A 13,165-nucleotide genomic window follows, 5' to 3' on the forward strand; every position below is an offset into this window, starting at 1 on the left:
GGGAATAAGCTATAAGGTGAAAAATATACCAGATCAAGTGTGGGACCATACTTTTCATTTCAAAGTATCCTTGCTGATATTTGTGATCTCTTGTACTGATGTTTCCTCGTTTTAAATCAACTATTTTGTCGCTATTTGTATATCTATTTGTAAGTGTGATTGGATGTAAGCCTCCAGCAGACGGCACGTTAAATGCTGTAGTATCAAATAGTGATCAGGTTTTTCTGACATCCACAACTCTGTAGATAAATAAGAATTTTGGATACCGGCGCTAATTAACTTCAAAATAAGAGAACATGGTCAGTCTAGTACAGCTCTTTTTCTCTGGACCCTGGCTAATCAAATTCTAGTTTCAATTAAACAACTAAAAATAATTTCTTTATAGCATGGACAGTGCTACTCGACAATACTTGTCTGTGAGAAGTGAGATTTTGACCATATTAAGGAGGTGAAAGTGACCCGAGGAGGAAAGAAAGATGTGCGAGGGGGAGAGCCAGATAAGGGTCAAGCGTCCTCAGCTGCAGACCAGGGTTTCTTTTTGTCCAGTGCATGTGGCTTTGTACCTGGGGGTTCTTATCCTTGGTGTTAATTGTCTCATAAGTTTAAGTTAGAAACAAGTCAAATCAAATGTTTACCATTGAAGTGCATAGAATGAAATTCCAGTCATGTTATCCATAAGGTGCATTTCGACCAAGAGTTCCGGGGTCTTTTAGCCCCCAGAACTACTTTCCCCGGAACTAAAAGGTTCCTGTGCCCATTGTTGTCTGTGTTTCCACCGTGGGCTGAAGTCCCGGGTAGATTGTGCACATCAGGCCAGTGACGTATGGACAAATATATAAATTATATTTGTAAATCTTAATAAAAAACTAAACTAGTATGCATTCCCAGGAACTCCCTCTGTGTTTCAACAACTGTGTAAACTCAACAAACACCGTAATGTTCAACCGAAAGTCCCAGGACCTCTGAAAAGTGCTATCCCCCATGCAGGGTTTTTTTTAGGGGAGAGATTATCTACCCTTGAATTTAAATTAGACCCTGGTTCCTCCGGTCGAAATGCACGTAGTTCCGGGGTAAAGTTCCTGCGGTTGAAAAACGCCTATAGATTACTTGTACGCAGCCTACAGCTTTTAGAAATCAAGTAGATTAAATATTGATGAACCGACCTTAGTAAATGTATGTAAATCTGGTGCCATATGCTCATTTAAGGAAGATACCATTCCGCCTGATCTTAATCTACAGACTAAATGTGATTTAAACATATAAAGAGCAGCAGACAAAGATGTGACGAGATCAAAACTTCCAGAACTTTATTGATGCCTTGTGAGCTGAACAGGAGCAGGTCTTGCCAGAAAAAAAACCCTTAAACTGGAAGAGAGCACAGCACATGAAGTCACCGCTGAGCGATGTTAAAACATGTCAACCACATCCAGCGACACTGGGCTTGTAAGCAAGAGGTAAGTGAAGGCCACTGCTTGTAAACTGCTTTATTGTTTTCCTTAAGTTCAAATTTAAAAATAGAAACTATGTTGTTGTGTTTTAGTAATTTAGCTTTCTTTGCACTCTTGTATGGGTAAGAGAACAGCTGTTTGATATAGTGTCCTCCGATACTTGCTACTGAACAAACCAAACGTTTGCCAATGAGCCATTAACGCCTGTTAATGTTTGCAATGTGAAAGATAACATCTGTTGGACTGAGCCACTGTGGAAAGTTGTGTCCACATTTCTTCTTTGATGGTTTTATTTTCTCCCCACCAGCCATCACTCTGAGGAGCGGCTCCTAGTCCTCTGCTTTGGCCTCCATCTCCTCGGCGTCGTCGTCTCCGTCCACCTCGGCGTTCTCTCTCTCTAACCTCTCCAGCTGCCTGGCGAGCTCTGTCTCATCCGTGTCTGTCACCACCTTGGGCTGGAAAACAAGGAGCAGGGAGAAGTTCTGTTCACGTCGGTGTGAAAACTACAAGTATTGTGATAACTGTAGGTCAGCAGGAAAGGCAAATCTAAAACTCAGAGACTCTAACACGGGACTTCTACCAGATCCGTATCCGGTCCGTCTCTAGTCCGCTGCGGTCTGGCTCCGTGCTCTCTCGTCCATCAACACCCACCGGAGCGGGACAGCTGGAGTCATGTGACCAAGGTTTTCCCACAGCAATCCCTGAATCAAGGATTCTACTTGTCCATGTTGTCTTTATCAGCCTCTGAAAACCTCTGACCAGTTGACTCCAGGCCTGCCTCCACTCTAAATGACTTTTATTGTCATAGTTAAGTTAAAAACAATCTAACGATAACACAGAGTGTTTTATTCTGAAATTAACCGGGTTTTTATTTTGTTTTGGTGCCTGACTTCCTGTCCCGCTCCATCTGCTCTGTGCTGAATTGATGCATCGTGCTCCAGCATCCGGCAAAAACAGAAGTCTTGCGTATCTGATCCGTTGCGTTCCGACCTGCCGGATCAGAGACGCAGCCAGAACGCAATGGAGCAGATCCAGTGGGAGTTAACACATTTACTAGAATACAAACCTATCAGATCTGGTGCCGTGACTGATCGGAGACGGACCGGTACGGATCTTGTGGAATTTGGCCTTAACATAACTTTCCTTGTGAAAAGACTCAAGTTCAGTGCATCAGTATATTTTCACTGTGTTCTATCTCTTTAAACCTCTTACCTATGTAGAACCTGACACAAAAAAGGCTTCCAAAAATAAACAGAAGTCACTCACCTCCATCTGGATGTTGAAGACGCCTCTCTTCTCCTCAATCTTTTCCTTGATAGCGACCATGGCCTGGTTGAGGACAGAGAGGCCCTCTGTGCGCTCCAGCGTAGTCGTCGTCATTACGTAGCGAGGGGGAGCGATCAGGTTGATCTGCAAGGGACAAGACCCACCCAGATTTTTAACATCACAATCTTAAACAGCTCTGAAATCCTCAGACACCCAAAGCAGCATGTCACAAGTGTGTATGTATGTATGGGTGCATTAATGATACCTTGATTGGCATAACCTCTGTGGAGCAGCCCAGCCCGGCCCTCAGAGCCTCCTTCACAGCATCAATGCCCTCATACCCGTAACACGCTACCTCGATGTCTGCATGAGGAAGAGGGGAATGACAGTGAATAAAGGCTGCTGTAAATAATATTCAAATGTTGCTTTTTCAGAGCAGAGTGTTACCTGCTCTGATTTTGACGGCCTGTGGAGTGAGTCGTCTGTTGATGTTGTCAATCAGCACGTTCCTCTCCTCTTCTGTTAACTCCAGTCCATCAAGGATTGCTGGATCTCTGCAGAAGGAAGACAGCAATTTACACTCTTTGTGTTCTGACATTTTTGCAAAGAGCAACAGAGTGTGTTAAAACTACTTACGATACAGCCTGTTTGAAGACATCATAGGCTCCGTATCCGGGCCGCTTGTATTTTTCATCAAAGACCCAGGCGGTGCGCTGATACAAGCTCTCTAGCTGCTCATCCTTACTGTACTCCAGCACTTCTGCCACGTGTCGCAGAATGCTGTACACCTGCAGACACAACGACCACTTTCATCAATTCTCATTCAAAGTCAAATTCACAATAAAAAATGTATTCATGGACAATGGTGATCATATTTGCATTCAGATATTTCTATAACAGGCTTGCCTTGAATAAGATTAGTCATATTTTAACAAATTTTAAAATCAAAAAGGAAACAAAGCATGTCTTTGACTCACAGTTTTAGATTTGGTGAATTTATCTTCACACTTAATGGCCTCCTCCGGTGAAACTCTTCTTTTTGATAAATCAATGTATCCTGCAGACAAAGCAGAGGAGAGATGCAGTCATACAGCTGCCTGGCACAATACAATCTGAGTACTTGGACAGGAAATCATTTGGACAAAAAGTATGCCACAAGATCCGAAGACAGACATCAGTGTGCTAAAAATTTCTGGCAAGGATGAAATGTGTTAATTCCAAATTATATATTCAATAAACTTGGTGATGCGACACTGTGTGGTTTGACTTTAAAATAGAAAATGGAACATGAAATATTTACTATATAATATATGACTTACCCTTCTCTTTGTCTACTCGGATGACGACCACGCATTCATTGCGGCCGATGCGGATGAGCTTGTTGATGGAGCGGATACGTCGGCGAGACAGCTCGCTCAGGAGGATCATGCCCTCAATGTTGTTGTACTCTAGAAGGCTGACGTAGGCGCCCATCTCAGCGATGGACCTCACGTTCACCATCACGACATCCTCCACCTCTGGGAACCGGTGCTGGTAAAATCTACAGCTGAGCCCCGGCATTGCTGAAAGGTAAGCACAAAGACAGACAGGAGTTAGGACTGTCCAGTAGTGTCGGGAGTGCACGCTGGTGCGCCTTGAGCTGCCGCTTCTCCCTGACCTCTTTTAAGTAATTTTAAGTACTGTGGACTGTGGAATTGTTGTCCGACTGTCTGTGTGGACTTTTCGTTAATCCAGTCCTCATATTGCACTTGGGGAGCAGAGCCTTCATCCGCTCTGCTCCCCAGCTCTGGAACTCTCTCCCACCTGACCTCAGCAATACTGACTCACTCCCACATTTTAAATCCAAACTCAAAACTCATCTGTTTAGACTGGCTTACTCCATCTGACCACAACTCCATTGTCCATTCACTTAAAACGTTTAAGTTGTATTTTATTTACTGTTTGTTATTTAAACTCTGTTTGTTTTAATGCTGTAAAGTGACCTTGGGTGTCAAGAAAGGCGCCTATAAATAAAACGCATTATTATTATATTTTCACAAACCATGAGCTGAGTGAGGGGGAGTCTGTGTGTGCTTTCACCAGTCAGGTATTTCAATATAAAAACTGCTATCATGTGGCATTGAAGGAGCAGCAGTCCATCATTACTCAAAGTTAATTACATACAGCCTTTGCTGCTCCGGCAATACTCATGTGCAAAACATCATAATAATTAAATGTAACTTATGTATTTGCTTATAATTATATAAATGGGAAAGGTTACCAATGTGTGTGCTCCAGATGCCCCAAAGGCAGAGACAGAGAAATATCAGACACACCAGACAGGTGAACCACAAACATTACCATCCCACTGAATAAATCAAATCAATCTGTGGTTTATCTAGTCGCACCCACACTAAGACCAGAACACCAAGTATATAATGATTATTTTTTAAAGCCTCCAGGTTTATGTTAAATACAGTGGTGGACAGTAACAGAGTAAATTTACTTGAGTACTGTACTTCAGTACAGTTTTTGAGTATCTGTACTTTACTTGAGTATTATTTTTGGGGGGTACTTATTACTTTTACTCCACTACATTTGAAAGACAAATATTGTACTTTTTACTCCACTGCATTTTTATCAGTGCTCTAGTTACTCTCTACTTTTGCTTTGAAGTCAGCTCATGAATTTCCTTCTCTGAAATCAGATCCCAAAGACCATAAACTGTTTATGTACTTGTGTTTGGTTTGTCTTAGTGGTGTAGCCGTACCTTGGTTGAGTGACGTTTGAGGTTTTTAAAATAAGGAATGATTCATATTGTTGTAAATCTCTGATCTGTTTACCACACAAACAGAACATCACCATCTAACCTAAGAAAGCATGCGGTGGTCTGTAGCTAACACACTTGTTTTATTCTAGATGAACATTTTAAACTTACCTGTGCTTGTAGTAACTTAGTTTATATGTCATGGTATACTTAAGGTCTTCTAGATAAACATAACGGAGCAGAACGTACACCCATGCATTCTTGACTCCACTCATGCTTTGTGAAAATTTTGAAAAGTACTTTGAATACTTCAGTATTTTTAAAAAAGCAAGTACTTCAGTACTTTAACTCAAGTAATAATTTTACTGAACAAATTTCACTTGTATTGGAGTAATATTTGACCTGAAGTATAATGAATCTGTGTACTTTGACCACCACTGGTTAAATACAAAGTCTGGGACCCACTGGTCCACAGACAATAGGAAGCAAACAATGAATCAAATCAGTTCAGACAATGGTAGCATCTATTGTGATTACTATAACTAAACCTGGACGTGTTCAACATCAGCTCTGGAATAAACCTTAACCTAAGATTAGGTTTTTAAAAAATGATTTTGCTTACAATGTTTTAGAGACTTTGATGAGTAGTTCAGGTCCCTTTAGGAGGTTTAATTGTTGAGCTGTTAGATTTTGTTTGATATGTTGACGGATCTTTCGAAGTCTACCCTGAGCTGATGGTGATAGTGGTAGAAAGAGTGCCATAAACACACCTCAGATCCATACTGAATCATTAAAAAACACACATGAGAGAGCTCATTGTGTTTCTGATTGTCGGTTATCGTTTTGTTTGTTTGATTTCACAAAGTCAGCTGATTGTGTTTGTCCTGGAAATTATCACCAAAATAACTGCACTCGGATTAAGTCTGTAAGAGGAAGCAGTGGCCGATTTATTCCACATTTTTGCCTTTGAATGGGATGATGCAATGCACACAACGAGAGGCTCTTAACGGAATCAGATAACGGCCAAACTGACATTAAACAGACCAATGCTGCTTCTTTGTGAGACTGTATCATGTTAACAAATACTCAAATCACAAGTATGAAGTATAAGAGATGAATAAGAGTTGTTTAAATCCCCGTTAGCCTTTAGCTGGTAACCCGGTTTGTGACTCACATGCGGCACATGCACAAGTTAGCTCGTCAGCTAGCAGCCCCGTGTGGTCACCACTCCCCACTTAACACCTCCTTTGACAATCAAAACTCACCTGTTGCATATGGTTACTGGACGATAAAATGTTCTTTTCCGTATTGGAAGTGTTTAAATGTCAAACTGTTCTTTCTCCCGAAGTATTTTGACAGAAGAAAACGGGCCCGCTAGCTCACATTCATGGGTGGTGCTAATATCTCGACCCGGAAGAGATCGTCAGGGGCTTCTTCACCCGCGCATGTGCAGAACGCGTCCTGCTCTGTCACATGACCAGAGGCCAGCTGATCGTCACCGGACGAGGAGCACTAGGACAAGATCACGACCATCAGCTCGATCTGTGCATTTAATCCTACACATAAACATCTTCTTTTTCATGCACATTGCGCTTAATTTATTACAGTAGAAGAACACATTAGATTTCAGTGACAATCCTCTCTCACGGAAGTAACAAGGACTCTACAATCATCGACCAAAAGACGAGAAGATGTCTGGAAAAGAGAGGATCGACATATTCCCCTCCAGAATGTAAGCAGCTTGTTTGCTAGCTTTATGCTGTAGCTACTCACCAAGCTATATTACAATGTGAAATAATTGAATTATTGTTTTCCAGCCATGGTGCCCTGCTTCTATCTGCAGTAAAATATAACCTAACATAAGGATCCAGTCTCTTTTTGCAGTGTGATCTAATCCTAAATTTAGTTTATATCACAGTACAGTGGAAAAGAGGAAGACTCCTTCGCTTTATCATGTGATATTTCATGATCCAAGTGTCAGCCGTCAGTCTGAGACAGTCAGGAAAAGTCCTGACCTTAACTCTATGTTTAACCCTCCTGTTATGTTGCAGATCAAATTGACCCTTTTTAAATTATATTTTTAGGCAATATGTGTATTCTAAACCAGCTAAATGCAGCATAAAAATGCGGGCAGCATGTGACAGAAGAGGTGTCATGTCAATTTATCAACATCACTTCATAAAGAGAACAAAATTCAAAATTTAAAATACAATAAACAAAAATCGATGTCATGTAAAACTATTGTATTTATATTTAGGGCAGGGCTTTCAAATGTACATTAAAAAAAGTTTAAACATGAATTTAAATGAAAAACGAATGAGTTATCCCCATTGAACCATGATCTGTGAGGATTAAAGAACACTAATGGACTCAATCTTGATTTCCAATGTTTAGTAATGGAGTTAAAAATTAGATTTAAAAAAATGTGTATTTGGATTTTTTCTGACACTTTTGGATAATTGAATATTCCCCGGGTCAAACTGACCCAGGAACATTATTGCTGTTCCAGAGAAACCAACATAACAGGAGGGTTAATGCCTGACTTGTTAAAACAAGCTGGGTTATCTTCAGATCTGTCAAGATTCCAGTGTTTAAAGTCCTATCAGTTTACCTCACTGATCCAATCATGAAAGCACTGTTTATGGATAAAATGTATGATGAACTGAACGATTGCAAGTCCTTGGTTGCAAATCTTAGAGAGTTGATTTATGAATGTGGATCAGATTCCAAACCTCTTGTAATTGTGCCAGAGGTAGTCACCAGGTGGGATTATGGGTATATTGGACTAAATAAGAATTTTGCATATAAATAAGTGGTGTAATATGAACACACAAATAAGATTTGTGACACACCACGAATGGAGTGAATGACACACCGCCATTTTCCACTTAAAGTTACCTTGAGGAGTTTTTGTCCATTTGAAGTGCAATGGAGCAACACATTTAAGAGTTCAATTTTCACAAGAACATTAGGGACAAGCTTGTTTCTTATACACATTATAAAGACTGACTTTTACAATGTACTATACCTTAACCCTTTTCAATAAGTAGAGCAATTAAGAGCCCAAACATAAGTACATGTTCCAAAAGCCATGTATCTGGGATAAACCTACCCAAAACTGCAGAAAGAAATCAAACCACAACATCAACAACACTGGGATAACCTTGTTCCAAACGCATTTATGTACAGCTGCTTGCTCTGCTTTGATAAAGGTTTCCCATCAATCAAAGGGGTAAAATGAAGGGGTACTCAACCCCATTTGTATAAGAGCCAGGTTGACAACAAGTATCTGTTTTCTTCACCAGCGAGTGTCAAAAATGTGTGTAACCTCTGTTAATCCAGTGTATATGTTTGGGCCTACAGGGCTCAGACCATCATGAAGGCTCGTCTAAAAGGGGCACAGACCGGCCGCAACCTGCTGAAGAAGAAATCTGACGCCCTCTCCATGCGCTTTCGTCTGATCCTCCGCAAAATTATTGAAGTAAGTTCAAAATAAGTCAAAAATATTCTCCGTGAGCTTGTTTCTCTGTTGTTTCCTAAAGGCACTGTTTCTATCTTTTTTTCCCCCCTCAGACTAAAACTAAGATGGGAGAGGTGATGAGAGAGGCCGCTTTCTCTCTGGCTGAAGCCAAATTTGCAGCTGGAGACTTCAGGTAAGAGTCAACTTTTACAAAACAAAAATCTTTTGTTGTGGTAATAAATGTGGCATTTGAATGTGGGAACATTTAAAGACAAAGTGATGAGTCATTACTGCAAGCGAACTGTAGGTCCAATGTATATTTAGGGAGGGACGTATATCTCAATTAAGTCTTCAGTTGGACAAAAAAATTATCAAATGCCCCAGAACGCAGGCTTAGCTTGTTTTTTATTGTTTTGTAGGAAATAACAAGCCTCAAAATATCACTCAATATACCTTTAAACATCTTTATTTTATTTCAGGCATTGTTAAGAGACTATCATCACAAAACACATTCAATAAAGTAACAAAAACACCTGCTTTAATTCCATGGAAACTCTAAATTTAAGACAAATTAAGTGTACTTTCCATCTTTGTTTGTCCACAGCACAACTGTAATCCAGAACGTCAACAAAGCTCAAGTAAAGGTCCGAGCCAAGAAAGACAACGTGGCAGGTAAGCATAAAAAATTGATATAATTTTCAAACTCTTTGTTAATGAGAAAAGTTCTTATTAACATGTTTGTGTTTTTGTCCAGGTGTGACACTTCCAGTTTTTGAGCACTACCAGGAAGGCGGTGACAGTGAGTCATGCTAAGATACAGTTTGTTTTTGTGATTAGACTATGAAAATGAGTTTTCTCTTACACTTGCTGTGTCCATCAGGTTATGAGCTGACTGGTCTGGCTAGAGGAGGAGAGCAGCTCTCTAGGTTGAAGAGGAACTACGCCAGGGCTGTGGAGCTGCTGGTGGAGTTGGCCTCCTTACAGGTAGGGGACGCTGTTACCAAAATACAGAGTTACAACCAGCATGATAGATACATTGTTAGATACTTGTTACTGTTTTGAGTCTTTAAGCTTTACACTACCTTATACTTCTATTCCATACAAGCCAAACATACGATCAAGGTTTAATACATTTGATAACTTCCATACATTTATTTTGTTGTAATTTTAGGGTAATAAATGAATTGAATTGCTAAGTTATGACACACTCTGCTCTCCTTCTGCCTGCAGACATCTTTTGTCACTCTGGATGAAGCCATAAAGATTACGAACCGCCGTGTGAACGCCATTGAACATGGTAAACTCAACTGTAACGTATACATCGAATGTTGCCTTTTTCTTAGAGAATTAAGACTGATAATGTAAGCTGATCTTTGTCCCCCTCTGCAGTGATTATTCCCCGGATTGATCGCACCCTCACCTACATCATCACAGAGCTGGATGAGAGAGAACGAGAGGAGTTCTACCGGTGAAAACACTTTCAATCCCTCCAAATAAATCCCTTGTCCTATGATTTAATAAAGATACAAATATTTTGAGTGTTATATGCTGTTGCAAGGCTAACCTTGTATTTTTCTTCCTCTTCTTCTCCACCAGGCTGAAGAAAATCCAGGAGAAGAAGAAGCAACTCAGGGAAAGAACCGAACTGGAGATTGCGGCGCGTCTGGCAAAGCTGGGTCCCATCGCGGAGCCCTCCAACATGCTGACGGAGGAGACGGATGAAGACCTGCTGTTCGAGTGAAGAATTTCCTCATCATCATATTTATTGTGTGCCTCTGAGGCCATGTTGTTTTTTCTCACTGAAGTGATGAAAGTTATTTTTTGTGTACTCGTCTGTGATTTTTGTTCAGTTGTTTTCGTGCTGGAGGGTCATGTGTGTTTCGGCATTCGTCTCTGTACAGAACCAAAGTGTTGTTAAGCTTTGCTGTTCACCCTCAAGGGAGTTCACTCACTATAATAAGATAATCTAAGTAATAATATGTTTATACATGGCTTGTGAGTTAAATTTAAGACGCATTCCATGTGATGGATCGACTTGTAGATATTTCACCTTCCTCACAATATTTAGAGCCATTTACTGCATGCTGTAAAGCTTCAAGTGGTTGTAAGAGTGAGTGAGTCTGTGTTGTTGAGGATCATCCAGCTGCTGACTTCATATCATGGGGTTCTTACCTCATTGAGGATGTTTACCATTATATCTGAAAACCCCACATGTGACCCCCACTGTAATACTTGTGTACAAGTCAACAAAGCCCAACACTTCATATAAATAAAGATGTTATCAATATTCAATAATTGCCAGGACTCCTTGCTAAGATTAAAGCTTTACTGGCTGCAAAGTCATGCAATGGAGAAGCTTTTAGTTCCATCTGTGAAGTGATGCATGCTACAAAACACTTCCTACAAATGCTTGTGTAGCCCAGCTACAGCAGGAGTGTCAGCCATCTTGCACCACAATGCTACATTTAGCACATTATTTTTAGCTGGTGTATTAAAAACAAACGAACAAGAAAAAGGACAGGTCAAAAGGTTTGTTGATTTAAAAAGAAGTGAAATGTTCTTTCAGCACTAAGACTTTAGGTAAGCTTAGTTTTGATCTTTAAAATCCTAAAGTAGTCAAATGAAAAAATTAATAACCATTGTTCAATTTTTACTTTGATTCAGTTTTGTTTATCTGACTCACAAAGTATTTATTTCTTGTTTAACTTTTTCATAAAGACATAACTTGACATGTTAGATTTTTTCATCAGAAGGTTTTGTCTTAAATGTAGACCTGACTCTTTTCAGCTTCAAATTTTATGTTTTGGTTAAGATTTGTTTTCACGTTTAGACCAAAATAGTATAGTATATTTAGCATAGAGATATGGCATCAACTGACCAGTGTATGAAAATATGAGAGATGGCTCTAAAACGGGGAAAGAGATCGACGATCATGATTACGTTATCCGGATGAATGGTGCACTCATTAAAGGTCACGAGGAAGATGTTAGAAATAGAACATCTGTGTATGTTCATACAGCCCACTCCACTACGTCGAGGTATTTCTTTAAGAAGTACGAATACACGTCTGCCCCGGCTGATGAGGGAATAAAATATGTGATGATTCCTGAGACGATGAGGGATTATCAATGGCTCACTGGTCTCCTTAGAAGAAGAAGGGTTGCCACTGGCCCAATTCCAGCGACTGGGGAGGGGCCAACAGGGGCCAGTGCCCCTGTAAAACTGAACCTGGACCCCCTGTTGCCCCCCTCCACACCAAACAAATATTATACAATACAAAAAGCTTTGGTATTGCGCTGATGTTACAGGTGGAACACATGCGTGTGGCACTTCGTTCCAGTCCCTTAGAGCGCTATGGGACTCATGTTGAGTGTAAACAGCCAAACAGCTGCTGTCAGTCTGCATTTTTATATAGTACACAGTAGTATATATGTCTATTATAAAGGGATGCACTGATTTTTTGTCAGTTAGTTCTCAGCCGGTCCTCGCCCTTCTCAGTCTCTTTTGTCAGGGTTGAATGTGTCCCTCTGACAACACCCTTGGCCCCAGCCTGGCCCCCAAAGCAAAATTGGTCTAGAACCGCCAATGCCCATTTCGCAATTCAAGGCCTTGGACGTACTATGGTGGTCAGTTTGATGAGAGACATTTTTATGTTCTGCACCCGGATTTCCTCAGATATGCGAGAAACAGGTTCTGGAAGTCTTGTAATCTGAATGCCAATTACTGGGCGACAGTCAGACCAACCAATGGAGCATTTGCCATCTTCACAGCTCTGTATACATGTGACATCGTGTCGGCCTATGGATTCATCACAGAAGATTACAATAACTACTTTTTTGAGACTGGCAAAACCCAAGTTGTTTTCTATGTCAACCATGACTACAACTTGCAGAAGGATACATGTAAAAAACTACTAAACTACTAAACTATGAACAGAGTTCCTACGCGTCCTGGAAAACCTGGAAAACAGTTGACCAGTTTTCCAGTACTGGAAAACCACCTGTTAAATGGGAGAAAAATTCAAATGTCCTGGAAAATCATGTATAGTCCTAGAAAATTATTCCAACATGGCTGCGTGCGACCTGACCCTATTAACAAAACACATCCCCATTAATTGAAAGTTGAGTGCATGCTGTGCTGGAAAAGACAGTGACACTGTGCAACTTTTTTCACATCTTTTCTCCTCATTGGAGCAGACAGAAACAGAACCAAACTCATGCAAACAGAACCAAACTGGAGCAAACA

At 40.5% G+C, this 13,165-nt stretch overlaps 3 protein-coding genes across 3 annotated transcripts; 2 read left to right on the plus strand and 1 right to left on the minus strand.

The window, feature by feature from the left end:
- Positions 1-1,282: 1,282 nt before the first annotated feature.
- Positions 1,283-6,927, minus strand: eif2s1b (eukaryotic translation initiation factor 2, subunit 1 alpha b). Its single transcript, XM_034699082.1, has 8 exons — positions 6,726-6,927; positions 4,034-4,276; positions 3,692-3,771; positions 3,351-3,502; positions 3,162-3,268; positions 2,980-3,077; positions 2,715-2,858; positions 1,283-1,903 (listed from the first exon to the last, which is right to left on the minus strand). The coding sequence occupies exons 2-8, from the start codon at positions 4,272-4,274 to the stop codon at positions 1,778-1,780; spliced, it is 948 nt and encodes a 315-aa protein (XP_034554973.1). The 5' UTR covers positions 4,275-4,276; positions 6,726-6,927; the 3' UTR covers positions 1,283-1,777.
- atp6v1d (ATPase H+ transporting V1 subunit D) lies at positions 6,912-11,212 on the plus strand. The gene is made up of 9 exons (XM_034699083.1): positions 6,912-7,192; positions 8,824-8,941; positions 9,034-9,113; positions 9,525-9,592; positions 9,675-9,719; positions 9,801-9,904; positions 10,151-10,217; positions 10,310-10,388; positions 10,517-11,212. Exons 1-9 carry the CDS (start codon positions 7,152-7,154, stop codon positions 10,659-10,661), a joined length of 747 nt encoding a protein of 248 aa, XP_034554974.1. The 5' UTR covers positions 6,912-7,151; the 3' UTR covers positions 10,662-11,212.
- Positions 11,213-11,812: 600 nt separating this feature from the next.
- LOC117824584 (alpha-N-acetylgalactosaminide alpha-2,6-sialyltransferase 1-like) lies at positions 11,813-12,845 on the plus strand. Its single transcript, XM_034700116.1, has 2 exons — positions 11,813-12,082; positions 12,498-12,845. Exons 1-2 carry the CDS (start codon positions 11,813-11,815, stop codon positions 12,843-12,845), a joined length of 618 nt encoding a protein of 205 aa, XP_034556007.1.
- The last annotated feature ends 320 nt before the right edge of the window (positions 12,846-13,165 follow it).

This window comes from Notolabrus celidotus, chromosome 13 (genome assembly GCF_009762535.1).
Source record: "Notolabrus celidotus isolate fNotCel1 chromosome 13, fNotCel1.pri, whole genome shotgun sequence".
NCBI classification, from domain to species: Eukaryota; Metazoa; Chordata; class Actinopteri; order Labriformes; family Labridae; genus Notolabrus; species Notolabrus celidotus.